At 33.9% G+C, this 13,364-nt stretch overlaps 1 protein-coding gene across 2 annotated transcripts; it reads right to left on the reverse strand.

Annotated features, from left to right (window-relative positions):
• Positions 1 to 898: 898 nt before the first annotated feature.
• On the reverse strand, positions 899 to 2,157 carry LOC123320638. 2 transcript variants are annotated; one of them, XM_044908010.1, is made up of 3 exons: positions 1,982 to 2,157; positions 1,155 to 1,622; positions 899 to 1,003 (listed from the first exon to the last, which is right to left on the reverse strand). In XM_044908010.1, exons 1-3 carry the CDS (start codon positions 2,145 to 2,147, stop codon positions 957 to 959), a joined length of 681 nt encoding a protein of 226 aa, XP_044763945.1. In that variant the 5' UTR covers positions 2,148 to 2,157; the 3' UTR covers positions 899 to 956. The 2 variants fall into 2 exon arrangements, with proteins under 2 accessions (XP_044763945.1, XP_044763946.1); XM_044908011.1 differs by lacking the exon at positions 1,982 to 2,157 and adding an exon at positions 1,760 to 1,969.
• Between the last annotated feature and the right edge of the window lie 11,207 nt (positions 2,158 to 13,364).

Below are 13,364 nucleotides of genomic sequence, written 5' to 3' on the forward strand. Positions count from 1 at the left end.
GAACAATGTCGAAGCACGGAAAAAAATTAAATATTGAAACAACACCGATCGCCTAGTAATTTATATAATAATATTTTGGTAAAATAAAAACACGTTCAAAGAAAAAAATATGAATAAATAAAAAGAAAAAAAAAAAAATATATATATATATATATATATATATATATATATATATATATATATATATATATATATATATATATATATATATATATATATATATATATATATATATATATATATATATATATATATATATATATATATATATATATATTATGGTATTTTGTTTTGTATAGAGACCATTGCTATGAAGAAGAATTCAAGGTTAATAAAAAATTGTTCAGTGATGTTATTTTACAACGTTTATCATATTTCATGTTTCCCTGGTAGAGAAGCTACCAGGAAAAAATTTCTTTAATACTTGAATAATTGATACTTGAATAAGAATTCCATTCTTATGCTATTTCAATTCTGGATGACTTAAGGGTCATCATATTTTATAGAGGTAATATTATTGTTCTAGATTGTTATTCGCACGTGCTTGTGGCTGTTGTCTGATGTTTAATGTTAGTAATAATTTTGTAGGTCTGAAGAAGCAGATGAAAAACTGCGAGACGTTGCTGAATATAGAGTATTCTCACAACGCACCTATATTAAGATTATATAGGAGAAAGCCACTCGTTTTCTAGAAGGGCTTACCCCTCACCACTTTTCCAGAATTATGCATTCACACCCTGTTAATTCTATTAAATTGGTAATTTGAGGGAAACTTCAATAATTGAAAGAAATTTTCGATTCATCATTGAAATTTTATTTTCATATTAATAAAAACTATTTACAATAAGAACTATTTACAATAAGAAATATTTACAATAAAAACTATTAACAATATTATGGGGTTTATATATGGAAGCATAAAAATGCAAATTTCTACAGATGGCAGCAATTTCTTCCTAGTATGGAAAAAGACGCCTTCTTGCTTTGCATTTCCGTACTGCACCTGAAATTCAAGGAGAAAATTATTGAATTGCAAACTCGTCGACAAGTAGGTACGTAGTGAAACTCATTTCCAATTAATATCTTCTATCGATTTTAGCCAAAAAATTATTCTAATAATTTCAGATAAAAAAGATGGAAATGGTATAATGTACCTGTTTGCGCTCCCGGTTGGCGATGCCGTTGTGCCGAGGAAGGCCCCACAAGGTCATCCACCATTTTCACCAAAAAATCAGGATAACCAGCGAAATTCAGGGTCGGTTCAGGAATCTGCTCCCTCGGCGGCGGCACCCTGGCATTTCTGGCTTCCTCCCGTGCTTTTCTGTACTTTGCCATCAGCTCCCCTGCGTGGAAATCCTCTATGATTTCCAAGTCCGCTTTGCTCCACGGCTCTGGGTCTTCATATGTGTACCCGTAATCGGATGACCTACGCAGACGTCTATCCTTGACTGCTTCTAACCTCTCAACCCTATTTGAAGTTACAGTCAAGAACTCCAAAACCAGCGGCTTGAATGCATGGCCGTCCTTGTATTTCTTTCGCGTATAGATATTTTTATCCATATGCTTCATGTACAGCACATACTGTCTGCGTAGGTATATCCATTCATCCTGACAGTATAGAGCTGCAAAAATAAAAAAAGTTGAAAACAATGACATCTACGAAAATAAAAAAAATTTCAATGTATAGTCTAGAAAAGCATCTCAGAAATCAATAATGATAACGAGAGACGTTTGAATAAAAAAAATAAATAAAAACTACATTCCCCAACTCCCAACCTTTCGAACCACATGAATCAACAACAATTTTTTTTGCTTTCCTTGTTCCCGTTTTTTTGTCCAGAATTCACGATTCAATCATTGGAGACTGAATTGAAGAAAGTACACTTTCAAACAAAATTAATCATACGATGAAGGCCACAACAAAATATTCCAACTGTTTATGATAAATGGAGCTGCTACTTTGATTTGTACAAAAAGTTACCTTTCTCTTCGGTGTCTGCGTCCGACAGCCAATCATAATCTTCATTCGGATTGGCGAACACTTCCTCTGCTACCCCCTCCCATGTTTCTGATGGGTCTGGAGTGCCTGGGTACCATAAGCTTGGACGTTTTTCAACAGCAAGAACTAACCTCTCTAATAAACTCATCTTGACTCAAAATTATCGCAAAACTTGTCTTAGAACTTTGAAGTAGAGATAGCTGAGAACGGATGAGATGAATTTTGGGCATTTCTTTTATATTTAGAAAATTTCACCCCCTCTTCACGATCGAAGGGGTGGAGCCATATGCATAATGATTCCGAGAAATATTATCTCAGGTAGGAATTGTTACTAACATTTTCGGAAACTCAAACTCAAACGAAGTTGTAAATAAATCGTTTAAAAGATATTTAAGGCTTAATTTCAGTCAATAAAAGACATATTTTTGCTTGTTCTTACCTTCATCATCAGCAAAGGAATATTCAATAATACCACTTTCTCTGAAAGCAGGCCTGCTCGATTGTTCTTCATTGTTTGATATTCCGTTGAAATGAGATAAGGTTTCAATGTTATCTTTGGTTAAGCTTCAAGCAGGGGTCAGTTCAAATTTTTCTGACCTTGAATAATGTGCGAATATTCACAAATTTAGAATAATCGGGTACATGAAGAATTCTTTATTGTTTGCTTGTTGAACTGGCTAAAAATATTTCAAAAACTTCCAATATTTCGAGTATTAGATTACTGAAATTCGTAAATTTAGATTTTCCTAGTCAAAATGAAACAAAATAATTCAGATCTTCACCCTTAATCAAGCTGAAGTGTTTTCATGTATTGAGTCCTAAATAGAAGTTTTTGTAAGGAAAAGGGAGATTTTTTATTGAGAATCTATAGTTATAATTGTCAGTGATCTAAAAAATACACGAGCATACGTTAAAGATCATGTACTTCAAATGAGAATGAGGGGATCATTTTGGGAAAGGACATGCACGTGTAACAAAGTGGCGAATGCTCCAATGAAACCAAGTTCTGATAGAAATCTTCATTTATTTGATCTATTCTGGCTAAGATTATTTCAATTCGTCAAGATATTGGCTACCACTAATCATGTATTATAGATATAATGTAATCTCTTTATCTAAGTAGGGACTGCTCCAAAAATTATATATGAAAGATACACCCTTAATGTTTTTCATAACTATTCATATACACCCTGTATATGTGTCAATATAATAAGAGCTAAAAATATTCCGATAAAATTTTCTCCAGCTATAGGGAAGAATTTCAATTGAGCTTCCTGTATTGTTTAGCGCTTGAATAATGATATATTCAAAGTTTAATGAGTTAATTAATTTCAAAGACGATCCACATATTTCAGATTGTCGATGATGGATGATAATTCTTGTAAAATCATTTTTTCCTAACTCCAACGTCTGTCTGAAAGTTCGGAAAGTCTAGGAGGAATAATCTAATTGTGTTTCTTGAAGTTTTCAGATACATTACATAAATCTCGTGAAGAATAACTCTCCAGGGAAATTAATTTTCATGACTTACTTCGCTGAAACCCCGTTAACAGTTTTTTCTTAGCATTTTTATTTAGTAAAGCCAGATATATTTTTAATAGGTTGAAGAAGAGGATGTTTATGTTTGTTAAAAGTCTCAGATTGAGTATGAATTCGGTGATAAGAATAATAAGGGAGTTGAGTAAGATTCATTTCAATTCTGAGTTAATTTATCATCTATTAATTCAGCATGCGGCTGATAAATATTCTCAAAATTTCATATTTCTGTTAAAAAAAGATCACACTGAAACAACAAAATCCTCGTTCACTGTTTATTCCAAAATCTGTCATGCCAACCATACAATGGTATTTCATAGAGGGAAATTGTACGATTTGAATTAATTAAACCTCATTCACATGTGTAAATCGGACCGAGCATTCATGATTAAAAATGTTCTTTGTTCATTATGATATTGATGTGTGTGAAATTCAATCAGGCTTCTCGAATTGTCCCTTTGCATTTGTTGTGCTGGATGTCGATAAAATAATTCAATTTCGAATTATCCATCCCTAACGATACCTTTAATATGGCATGAAATTTAAAATGGCCTGATATGCTGAAATGCTGAATGCATTTCGGTTTATCTTTCGCCATTCAGCACAGTTTCATGGCAGTAATTGCGAAAGTTTATGGGAAGTACGAATAAAATTTTTTATTAAATTCAGTTATAGTTTTTTCTGTTACTAGGGGTAGTTTGCGGTCATCAATATTCATCCCGAATATGATATTTCATCCATATGTTCTCCTAAAAAAGTATAGTTGTAGGCTTGAGGAAATGAGAGATGAAATTGAACAGGCCTGTTCTGTAGGGTATAAATGGATAGTTGCGAAAAAATTTGATGGGTGATTCCTTGTCAAAAAGTGTCATTTATTTTAGCAGTCGGTTGGCGATGAAATAATTTTCTCAAGTTTTTATAACTAGAACGGAGAAGGTTGGCACTCATGAAATGTCGTTAATGTCATAACGCCGTTGCCACAACTAATATCAATTTTTATTAAGCAAATGCCGAAAGTGATTGAAAAAAGAGACAGGGTTTCAGGAAGTGCTATTTAGAATTCAGGTCCGCTCATTCAAATAGTTATCTATTCCAAAATCCACAAAACGTCAGACGGTAGCGAACATATTCAATGTAAGAAAATTCTTATAATGTTTCATCTGAATCTAAACGACTTATATTTCAGCTGAATATTTCCACAATAATAAAGATTGTGAATGAAGAGGATGACAAAGAATTTCCTTCTATTGGGAGACCCAAAAAAGTGGTGGCATTTGAGAATTTTATGTTTGAGTGAATTAATGCGAAAAGTTTACTACAGGATTTTCGATGATGTCATCGTAGAATAAGTTCCCGAAAATTGATTTTTATATTTATATATATTTTTCATTTGACTTGTCCTATACATTGTGAATGTCTTAAGGTACCAATAAATACCTAATTATTATTATTATATCAATGTATCATGATGAAGCCACAAATACGCGCCAGTTGTCCTGTTAATTGTTTATTCATGTGAAATTTTTGTTCAAAGGTGAAGTTCATCTTGACTTGAAACTTTCTTTAATTTCTTTTACTTATATTGATGCAAGATGATTTTTGTTGAAGAATTTAACGTTCTTGTAATTATCTGTTAATTCCTTCGGGAGATACCCATTCCCAACCACTGCATCATATATGCATTTCATATTCGGGTTAATATTTTTGAAATCTACAACGGATGTACCGTATTCCAACTTTAGCCAAATGAGATAACGAACATTAACTCTCCTCAAGCTAGTGCATATTATGATATTATACTGATCTCTTGTATTTTCCATGCAAATAACTGGATTTGGTATGCCTTCAATCAGTTTGTATAAACTTCGATTATGTTCGTCACATATTTTCCGAAGAGATTCGACATTGTGAAAAAATGCGTAATAACAGAAACTTTTACTTAGAACGAGCAACATAGCGTTGATTTAAAACCCAAAAATGTCTTCACAAGCACCATAACCCCACATTTTCGTACTATATAGAGTGAAATGTGTCAAATTTTTATGGCCAACCGAGTGCTAAAATAAAAGTAAATGGACTATATGAGGGGTTCAGAGCTGAAGTGAACTAAGTCCATTCAGCCTAGTTTTGAGATGAAGTTGTTTTTCACCCATTAATTCAAAAGTGACTTTTTTAGATTTCAAAAGGTTAAAATGTAAGCATATGCCCACATAAGAATAATAATAAATAAAGAAGTCACTTTTGAATTAAATGGTGATAAACAACTTCTAAGCCATTCATCTCAAAATTAGGCTGAATGGACTTGGTTCACTTCAGCTCTGAAACCCTCATATGTCTGTTGTTTGAAATCACATGCAAAATCTTGTACAACATCTCTTATTTGTCAAGCATTACTGGGGGGTTTATTTTACTGATATATTGCATAAGCAGGAAGAAAAACTGTCTGGCTATTGTTGGAAAAATTCTTTCACAAAAGGCCAAGGACTGAAAAAAAATCCAAACCTACTACGAAATATCGCCACATGATCCAATTTTCTTAATCGAAGAGCTGCAAATCCCAAAAAGCTCAGTTCTCTCCTGAAGTAAGTTAAATATTCAACATTAAGAAATTCGAGAGGTTCAGCTTCTCATCTTCATCCTATTACAACGGCCGGATAATCATTTTATGCGAGGCAAAAAGGAGATGATGAATATCCTTCCGAGAAAAGAATTAATTCGTTTCCTGTTTCAATCATCTCGTTATTGAATAGATGAATTGATTGCAAGGGGGTTGGCTCCTAATTTTCATCGGAAATACCAACTGAAGTTCAATTGGTGCTTGATTGGAATTCGGGCCATTTTTAAAGACCAAACGTTTCGTTGATGTCTCACTGATTTCTTATTGTAGACCTGAGGATACTTACTGTCAAGAAAAAACGGGAATTGATCATTAAAGAAGATTTTCTGCCGAGTTTGAATATTTTGTGTTATTTATTTCAATGAAATTTGGTAATGCCATACTCTGTATTAACCAGGCATAGTATAGATGGGACGATATAATAATAGGCTGATTCCTTGGTGAAAACCGCAGCCTCCTACGATACTTCGTTTTTGAGTTTGACAATTTCGTAAAGTTCTTATAACTTTTTTGTCTTTGAAGCTACAAATCTGAAACTTGAACCTTCTACAGGCACTTTTTTACTTAGAATCCACTGATGAGCTCAAAATATTTTTTCATTTCGAATCATTAGGTGAGCTTTCATTTTTTTAAATGCAAACTTTTATTGAATTCGTTATTTTTGCATTGGAAAAAAATATTTTTTAGTAGATTATACGTATGAAAGTGCCTAAGATGGTTCAGGTTTCAGATCTGTAACTTCAAAGACAAAATAATTATGGGAACTTTTCGGAATCGTCTAAATAAAATCTCAATTTTTGTTTATAACTCGAAATCTAAAAATGATAGGCCGATTCTGTTTTCAGATTTGGATTAGTCATGAGCTAGAGAATGAGTCATCCGTTTTCTTTAAAATATAAGCTTCAAATAGAAGATTTAGGAATTCCCACTTCCAGGTATTCATCGCTACTTTCTTTGAACCCTTGACTCATGTTTCGGGAAATACCTAATCGTTGTCTAATGACTGAAATATCCCTTCGACCTTTCCTTCTGGAGAAATATGAGCAACAAATAGTTTTCGGCACACTTATACAAAGGATTTTATTGATGCAGATAAAATTGTTGAAGGGTTGCTTACCTCTCACAGGAGGATGATCAAACATCCACGAGTTGGCAGTTGAGAGGTGTTTTCTTAAAATAGAAAGTATTTTATCCCGTCTAGACTATTCTGTCCAAAATATGTTATTCTTTTGAGAATACCGTACATTCGGGTGACTTGGGACGATTTTGAAATTCAACTTGTCATATTTCTAAAACGGTGACCTATTTATGAGAAAGAGGTTCAAATATGCTAAATCACTCAGACTATTGGTCAGGATTTATAGCATGCTTCAGAATTCGGATATAAATTAAAAAAAATAAACTATGCTTGTCCTAAGTTACCCACCAAGTTGGGAGGCTTGGGACACAAGTTAAAATCTATTGATTTCTCAGCTCTCAAATGGAATAGGTGACTTGGGACCGTGTATGGTTTTGAAAAATTGGAACTTCTGATTATTAGTTGAAATTCGGTAAGGAAATTAAATGATAAAGCCCTATTACAGCCAAAGTAAATATATTGCAACTCAAATGTAAAAAAACTAAACAAATCAAGAGAACTTTGATTTCTTTTATTATTTGGTGATTTCTTTGTGGAAATAACGTAAATAATGATATCCTGCGAAAAATCGGCAATGCGCCGCTTGTATCTATTCGGCATTGTCCCAAGTCACCATATGAAGCAACAAAATAAATGAATGAGATCCATGTTGCCGTTTGATTTGTAAACAACCTTGTTTCATGACATATTTAATATCCCACATATCCAGAAAAAAAATTACACATGCACAAAGTGAAACACATGTACAGGACACTAGAAAGTATAAGGGCCATAAAAAAACGCTCTTTTACTCTCCCGAATTCGTTGATTTTTCCTGTCAATTCAAACGCTCTGGTCACTTCAAACTCAACAGGAATTAATTGTTAAACTAACCGAAGAGACGCTACATAATCTTATAAGTTTATCCCTTTACTCATAAAGGGTAAGAAACAAAGAAATCTGCAAGGAGGGTAATTGTCCCAAGTTTCAGGACTGTCCCAAGTCACCCGAATCTACCGGTAGTAATAAAGATATTGGGATTGCTATGAAAAATTCCTTTGTTGTCATATCTCAAATTTGGGACACGCTTTATAATATTTTCTATTTTACATCAAAAAGAGCGCAATTTAAAATACTAATCGTCCCAGGAAATTCTGAATAATATACTCTAGTTGATTTACTGAATTCATTCCAAGTTAGAGACATGCACTGTAGGTATGGGTACTTTAGGCACACTTCATTGCCATGTTCTTCTGGGGAGAAAACTTCGACGTTGAAAGTCAATCTGCCAGGATAGCGTCACATTCAACAACTCATCCGAAAGTTTGCAACTGAGAAAATACTTCAGGATCCAATTAATCTGGGATAACATATCAACTAACTTCTTCGACAGTTCGTCGAACTTCTTCCTCACCATGATGTATTCAAGAAATTGCGAAAGATACGGAAATTTACGTTGTCTAATGGACCTGAAAACATTTTTTTAGATGGTTTATTGTGACTGTTTCATTGGATACAAATCTCATGCAAAAATTTTTCATTCTGAACACATACGACGATATATTGAAAAATTATTATTAGCCTACCATAGAACCAAACAAAATTTCAATGTCAAAATATTTTATCACTCAACATATTCTCCTCTTAATTGGATACATTTATTAAAGTGAACCTACAACGTCTCTAGACCTTTCAAAAAAAACGTTTCTTCTTGCTCTGCTAACCAGACCTCCACAGCTCTTATTACCTCCTCGTTGGAAGAAAATTTACGACCTTTCAAACTTTTTTTTAGTTGAGGAAAGAGACGATAGTCGGATGGAGCCAAATCTGGTGAACAAGGGGAGTGCTCTAGTAATTCAAACCCTAAATCACGAATTTTTTGCATGGCAACGAGATTTGTTCGCAGAAGCCTTGTCCTGCAAAAACAAAACACTTTGGATAGCATTCCGTGTCTTTTCTCTTTAATTTTTTCCCGTAGAGTGGTCAGTAATGTCGAATAGTAATCTACGGCTATTGTTCTAGCCTTATCCAAAAAATAAATCATGATTATCCCATGGCAATCCCAAAAAACTGAAGCAAGAACTTTTCTAGCAGATTTTTGGACACGAAACTGCTTAGGTCTTGGAGAACCAGAGTGTCGCCATTCCATCGATTGTTGCTTTGTTTCTGGATCGTAGAAATGTACTCAAGTCTCATCCATAGCAACAATTCGGTTTAAGAAGTCTACATCGTTTTCAAATCGAACACAGATCGAACGCGATGCTTCTACCCTTGCACGCTTTTCGTCATCATTCAAATATTTGGGGATCCATTTTGCAGCAATTTTTCTCATGTCCAAATTGACGTGAACTATATGATGAACGCGTTCCTATGAAATATTCAGTGCTTCAGATATCCGTTTTAGCCCAATCCGACGGTCTGATAGAATCATATCATGAACTGCATCGATATTTTCGGGGACTGACACAGAAACTGGCCTTCCCGATCGGTCATCATCTTCAATAGAAAATTTACCTCTTTAGAAGCTTGCAGTCCAATTTTTCAAGGTCGCATAAGTATGACATTGATCACCAAGGAAATCAAGCATATTTTTGTAAATCTGCTTACTTCTTAACCTTTTTAAATACAGACATCTTCTTTCTTTCAATTTATTGCATAACTCTGGTTTATTTTTTTGGCCTCAAACTTCACAATGACACTTCTAATGAGTTATTGTTCGTTGCTTTTGTAATGCAATATTTTTCTTATGCATGGAACTGGTCTAGGCTAACTATATGTCAATACATCCGCGTAAATATCAACTCGTATTTATCATCTAATAATCCGCTGTTGAATTGAACAGCCAAAATGCGGAATTTCAAATATAATCCTTATCGAATTTCTGATAGCCGAGGAATCCAAACAAAACCATACCTGCTCCTCTATTCAGACGGAGTATCGCTGAAATTTCCGACGCGAGTTTAATATCATGTTGTATCCCATATTTTCGCACATGTAAATGCCATAAAAGCGAACGTCACATATATGAGCTAACAAGTCCTCGAAAAAGTACGCGAAAAGTCTCGTAACCAGTGAAATGAAACTCCTCAAAATTCCTCGAGAAACCGAAATCCTCAACCGAAATATTGCCACCTGCTTCGCCAAGTATGAATAGCTCAGGGAAATCGTTGAATCGTCCCTTAAAAAAGCTAGGGGAGGCTTTGAAACTTTTCCCCACATGGTTTCACACAAAAGTTTGACACAACGAGTACTCCTATGCTGGATCCGTACAGGGATGTGGAGTCTTTTATCTGGAAATTAAATTCGTGAAATCGGAGGACGAAAAATAGGATCGCCGGCAGTTTCTTTATCCTTCCATTCCTACAGAATGTAAAAGGGAGATAGGGACAGTTGGCAGTAGCGCAGGATACTAGGGGCAATAGGCTTTTTTCAAAAGCCAGAAAACTCCATATCTGCAAGAGAAGAAAATACGTAATTCTCAATTTCTTTCGCGAATCAATTCTAAAAATTTAAAGAGCATATGCAGGATTTGAGTTATACCCGGTGGCCACCCTAGACGCGACGCTCATTTTGAGGGAGTAAATGAAGATATTTTGAAAATTTTTTCTTGTGGTGTGTGTAGGATGTCTCGAAACACAATTTAAAATTATTGTCATATATACAGGGTGTTCGAAAACAGAGATATAGACCAAAGTTACACTTTTTTAAATGTAGCACTCTATATTTGACCCCAAAAATGGAATGGCAAGCTCAAGTTATGAGCTCCTTCAGATCACTTTATAGCTCAGAAGCACGCTTTACGAGATAAAGGCGAAAAACCGAAAATATGGAGTTTTTTTTAATAGCAATTGACGAAGAAACTAGTTACGCCAATAATACAGACAGAATTTCTTCGAGTAGACAAGTTAGCTACTCCTATATATAAAAGAAAATTTCAACTATGGGATATACAGAGTCATCAATAATCAATTCTCAAACATCAACTACAAATAATCGTCGAAAACTTTATTATTTCAAATGACACACCCGGTATTTCTATATCTCGTTGAACGTAAAAATTAATTTTGAAACTATCTTCATAAATTTTTCCTATCTATCTAACCTGATAGTTTCTGAGCAATTTTCGATTTTTATTAGAAACTAGTAAACCATTTTTGCCCTTATCTCGTAAATGGTTCTTCTAAGGTATAAAGTGATCTGAAAAAATCATAATTTGAGCTTGCCATTTCATTTTTGAAGTCAAATACAGGGTGTTACATTTAAAAAAAGTCTAACTTTGGTTTATATCTTCGTTTTCGAAGACCCTGTATATATGAAAATAATTTTAAATTGTGCTTCTGAACACCCTACACACATAACAAGAAGAGATTTTCAAAATATCTTCATTTACTCCGTCAAAATGAGCGCCGCGTCTGGGGTTGTCCACCCGGTATAAAAAATTCCAGAAATCTTCACCCACCGAAAAAATCCTAAAGAAGTTTTTAGTTCATTTTCCCTTGAAACCCTTGGCCGATCAGTCGTTTTTTTTTTTTGTAGCTTGATTCTTCGAGAACATGATTGTTTGTTTCTCGTTATATACAGAGGTTAAGAAAAAAAATGAGACAACATCAAAACATCAATTTCCTGATCAACATTTGATTCATACGCAATAACAATAGACAGGTAACAAAGTCACCTATGATCAGTATGATATTATCGATAATCTGTCGACACAGATCATTTCAAATATCCATTAGTGCAACTGCTAATTGTGCATAATTGTAATTCTACGTATGTTTGTGATATGTATAATTGTGTACGATTTTTCTCTGCAGAGACTATGCTCCTAAGCCTTATATCTAACATGTCTCAATTCCCAGTCAAATTTGTTGAACAATTCATTAACCAATAAGAATGCTGTAATTTCTCTCAAAATCAAGATATCAGAATGAATAATATGAAGAAATATTCAGAAGGGATGAGAATTCGTAAGTATTCCTGTCGGTCAACAATTCACTCCATAGGATATTCTGACAAAAAGCTTACTTTTCATTTTTTCTGCCCTGTATATAAAAAAACGCAGTAACTGATAATGGAATATGAACAGTTATGTTCATTTAAAGGTTAAGGTCTTAAGAGAAAAACTTCATTCAGATTATGTCCATTTGTCCAATTTTTTCCTCTGTGTATATTTTGCACAGTATTTGGGACCCCTTTCTAAGATAAGTTGGATTCTACGCCGCCGTCTTAACAGTCAGAATTTTCCACGACAAAGGAGACAATTCGAATATAATGACCGCCAGAGGTTTCTGCTTTTGTTCTGGAAAGAGAGAGGAATGGAGAAATAATTTTTTGCTTTAAAAAAATTCAATTATTCCGTGTAATTATTTCAACGTTGCAAAGGAAAGGGATGAATTCATGATCCCATGGAATATTCACAATGAAGGTTCAGAAACAAAACTTGAAATAGAACAAATCAAGAAACCCCAATTTAGACAAGACATATCTTATTCAAGAAAAGACAGGTTGTTACTAGTTATAACCACGGTAGGAATCATAATTTATTTTTATCAAAGACAACAGAAAATGGTATTTCAGGCCAGAAGTAAACATGAATTACTAATAGTCAAGGCAGAAAACTAAAAAAAAATTGAAAACAAGTCCTGTGAGTTCTCAGCAAATTATTGATTATTCAAATCTCAGGTTATGTCTTGGAAATGAACGTATTTTTACGTGATGAATGATATTTCAGGCCAGAAGTAAACATGAATTACTAATAGTCAAGGCAGAAAACTAAAAAAAAATTGAAAACAAGTCCTGTGAGTTCTCAGCAAATTATTGGTTATCCAAATCTCAGGTTATGTCTTGAAAATGAACGTATTTTTACGTGATGAATCCTATAATGTCCTTCGGCTACCGCTCTAACTTCACCTCATAATTACAATTGTTCTTCTGAAGAAATGTCCTGAGATAAAAAATACAAACTGACGCCTTAACGGCCTACAAATATTTGACTACTTGTTAGTCGCCTTTGTTATTGGATTCTCTGTGTTTGGACCTTTTGTGAATGATGTTTCTTATCTTTACACACGCTTCCACGTTCAAGGGGCATTTCA

This window comes from Coccinella septempunctata, chromosome 9, assembly GCF_907165205.1.
Source record: "Coccinella septempunctata chromosome 9, icCocSept1.1, whole genome shotgun sequence".
NCBI lineage: Eukaryota > Metazoa > Arthropoda > Insecta > Coleoptera > Coccinellidae > Coccinella > Coccinella septempunctata.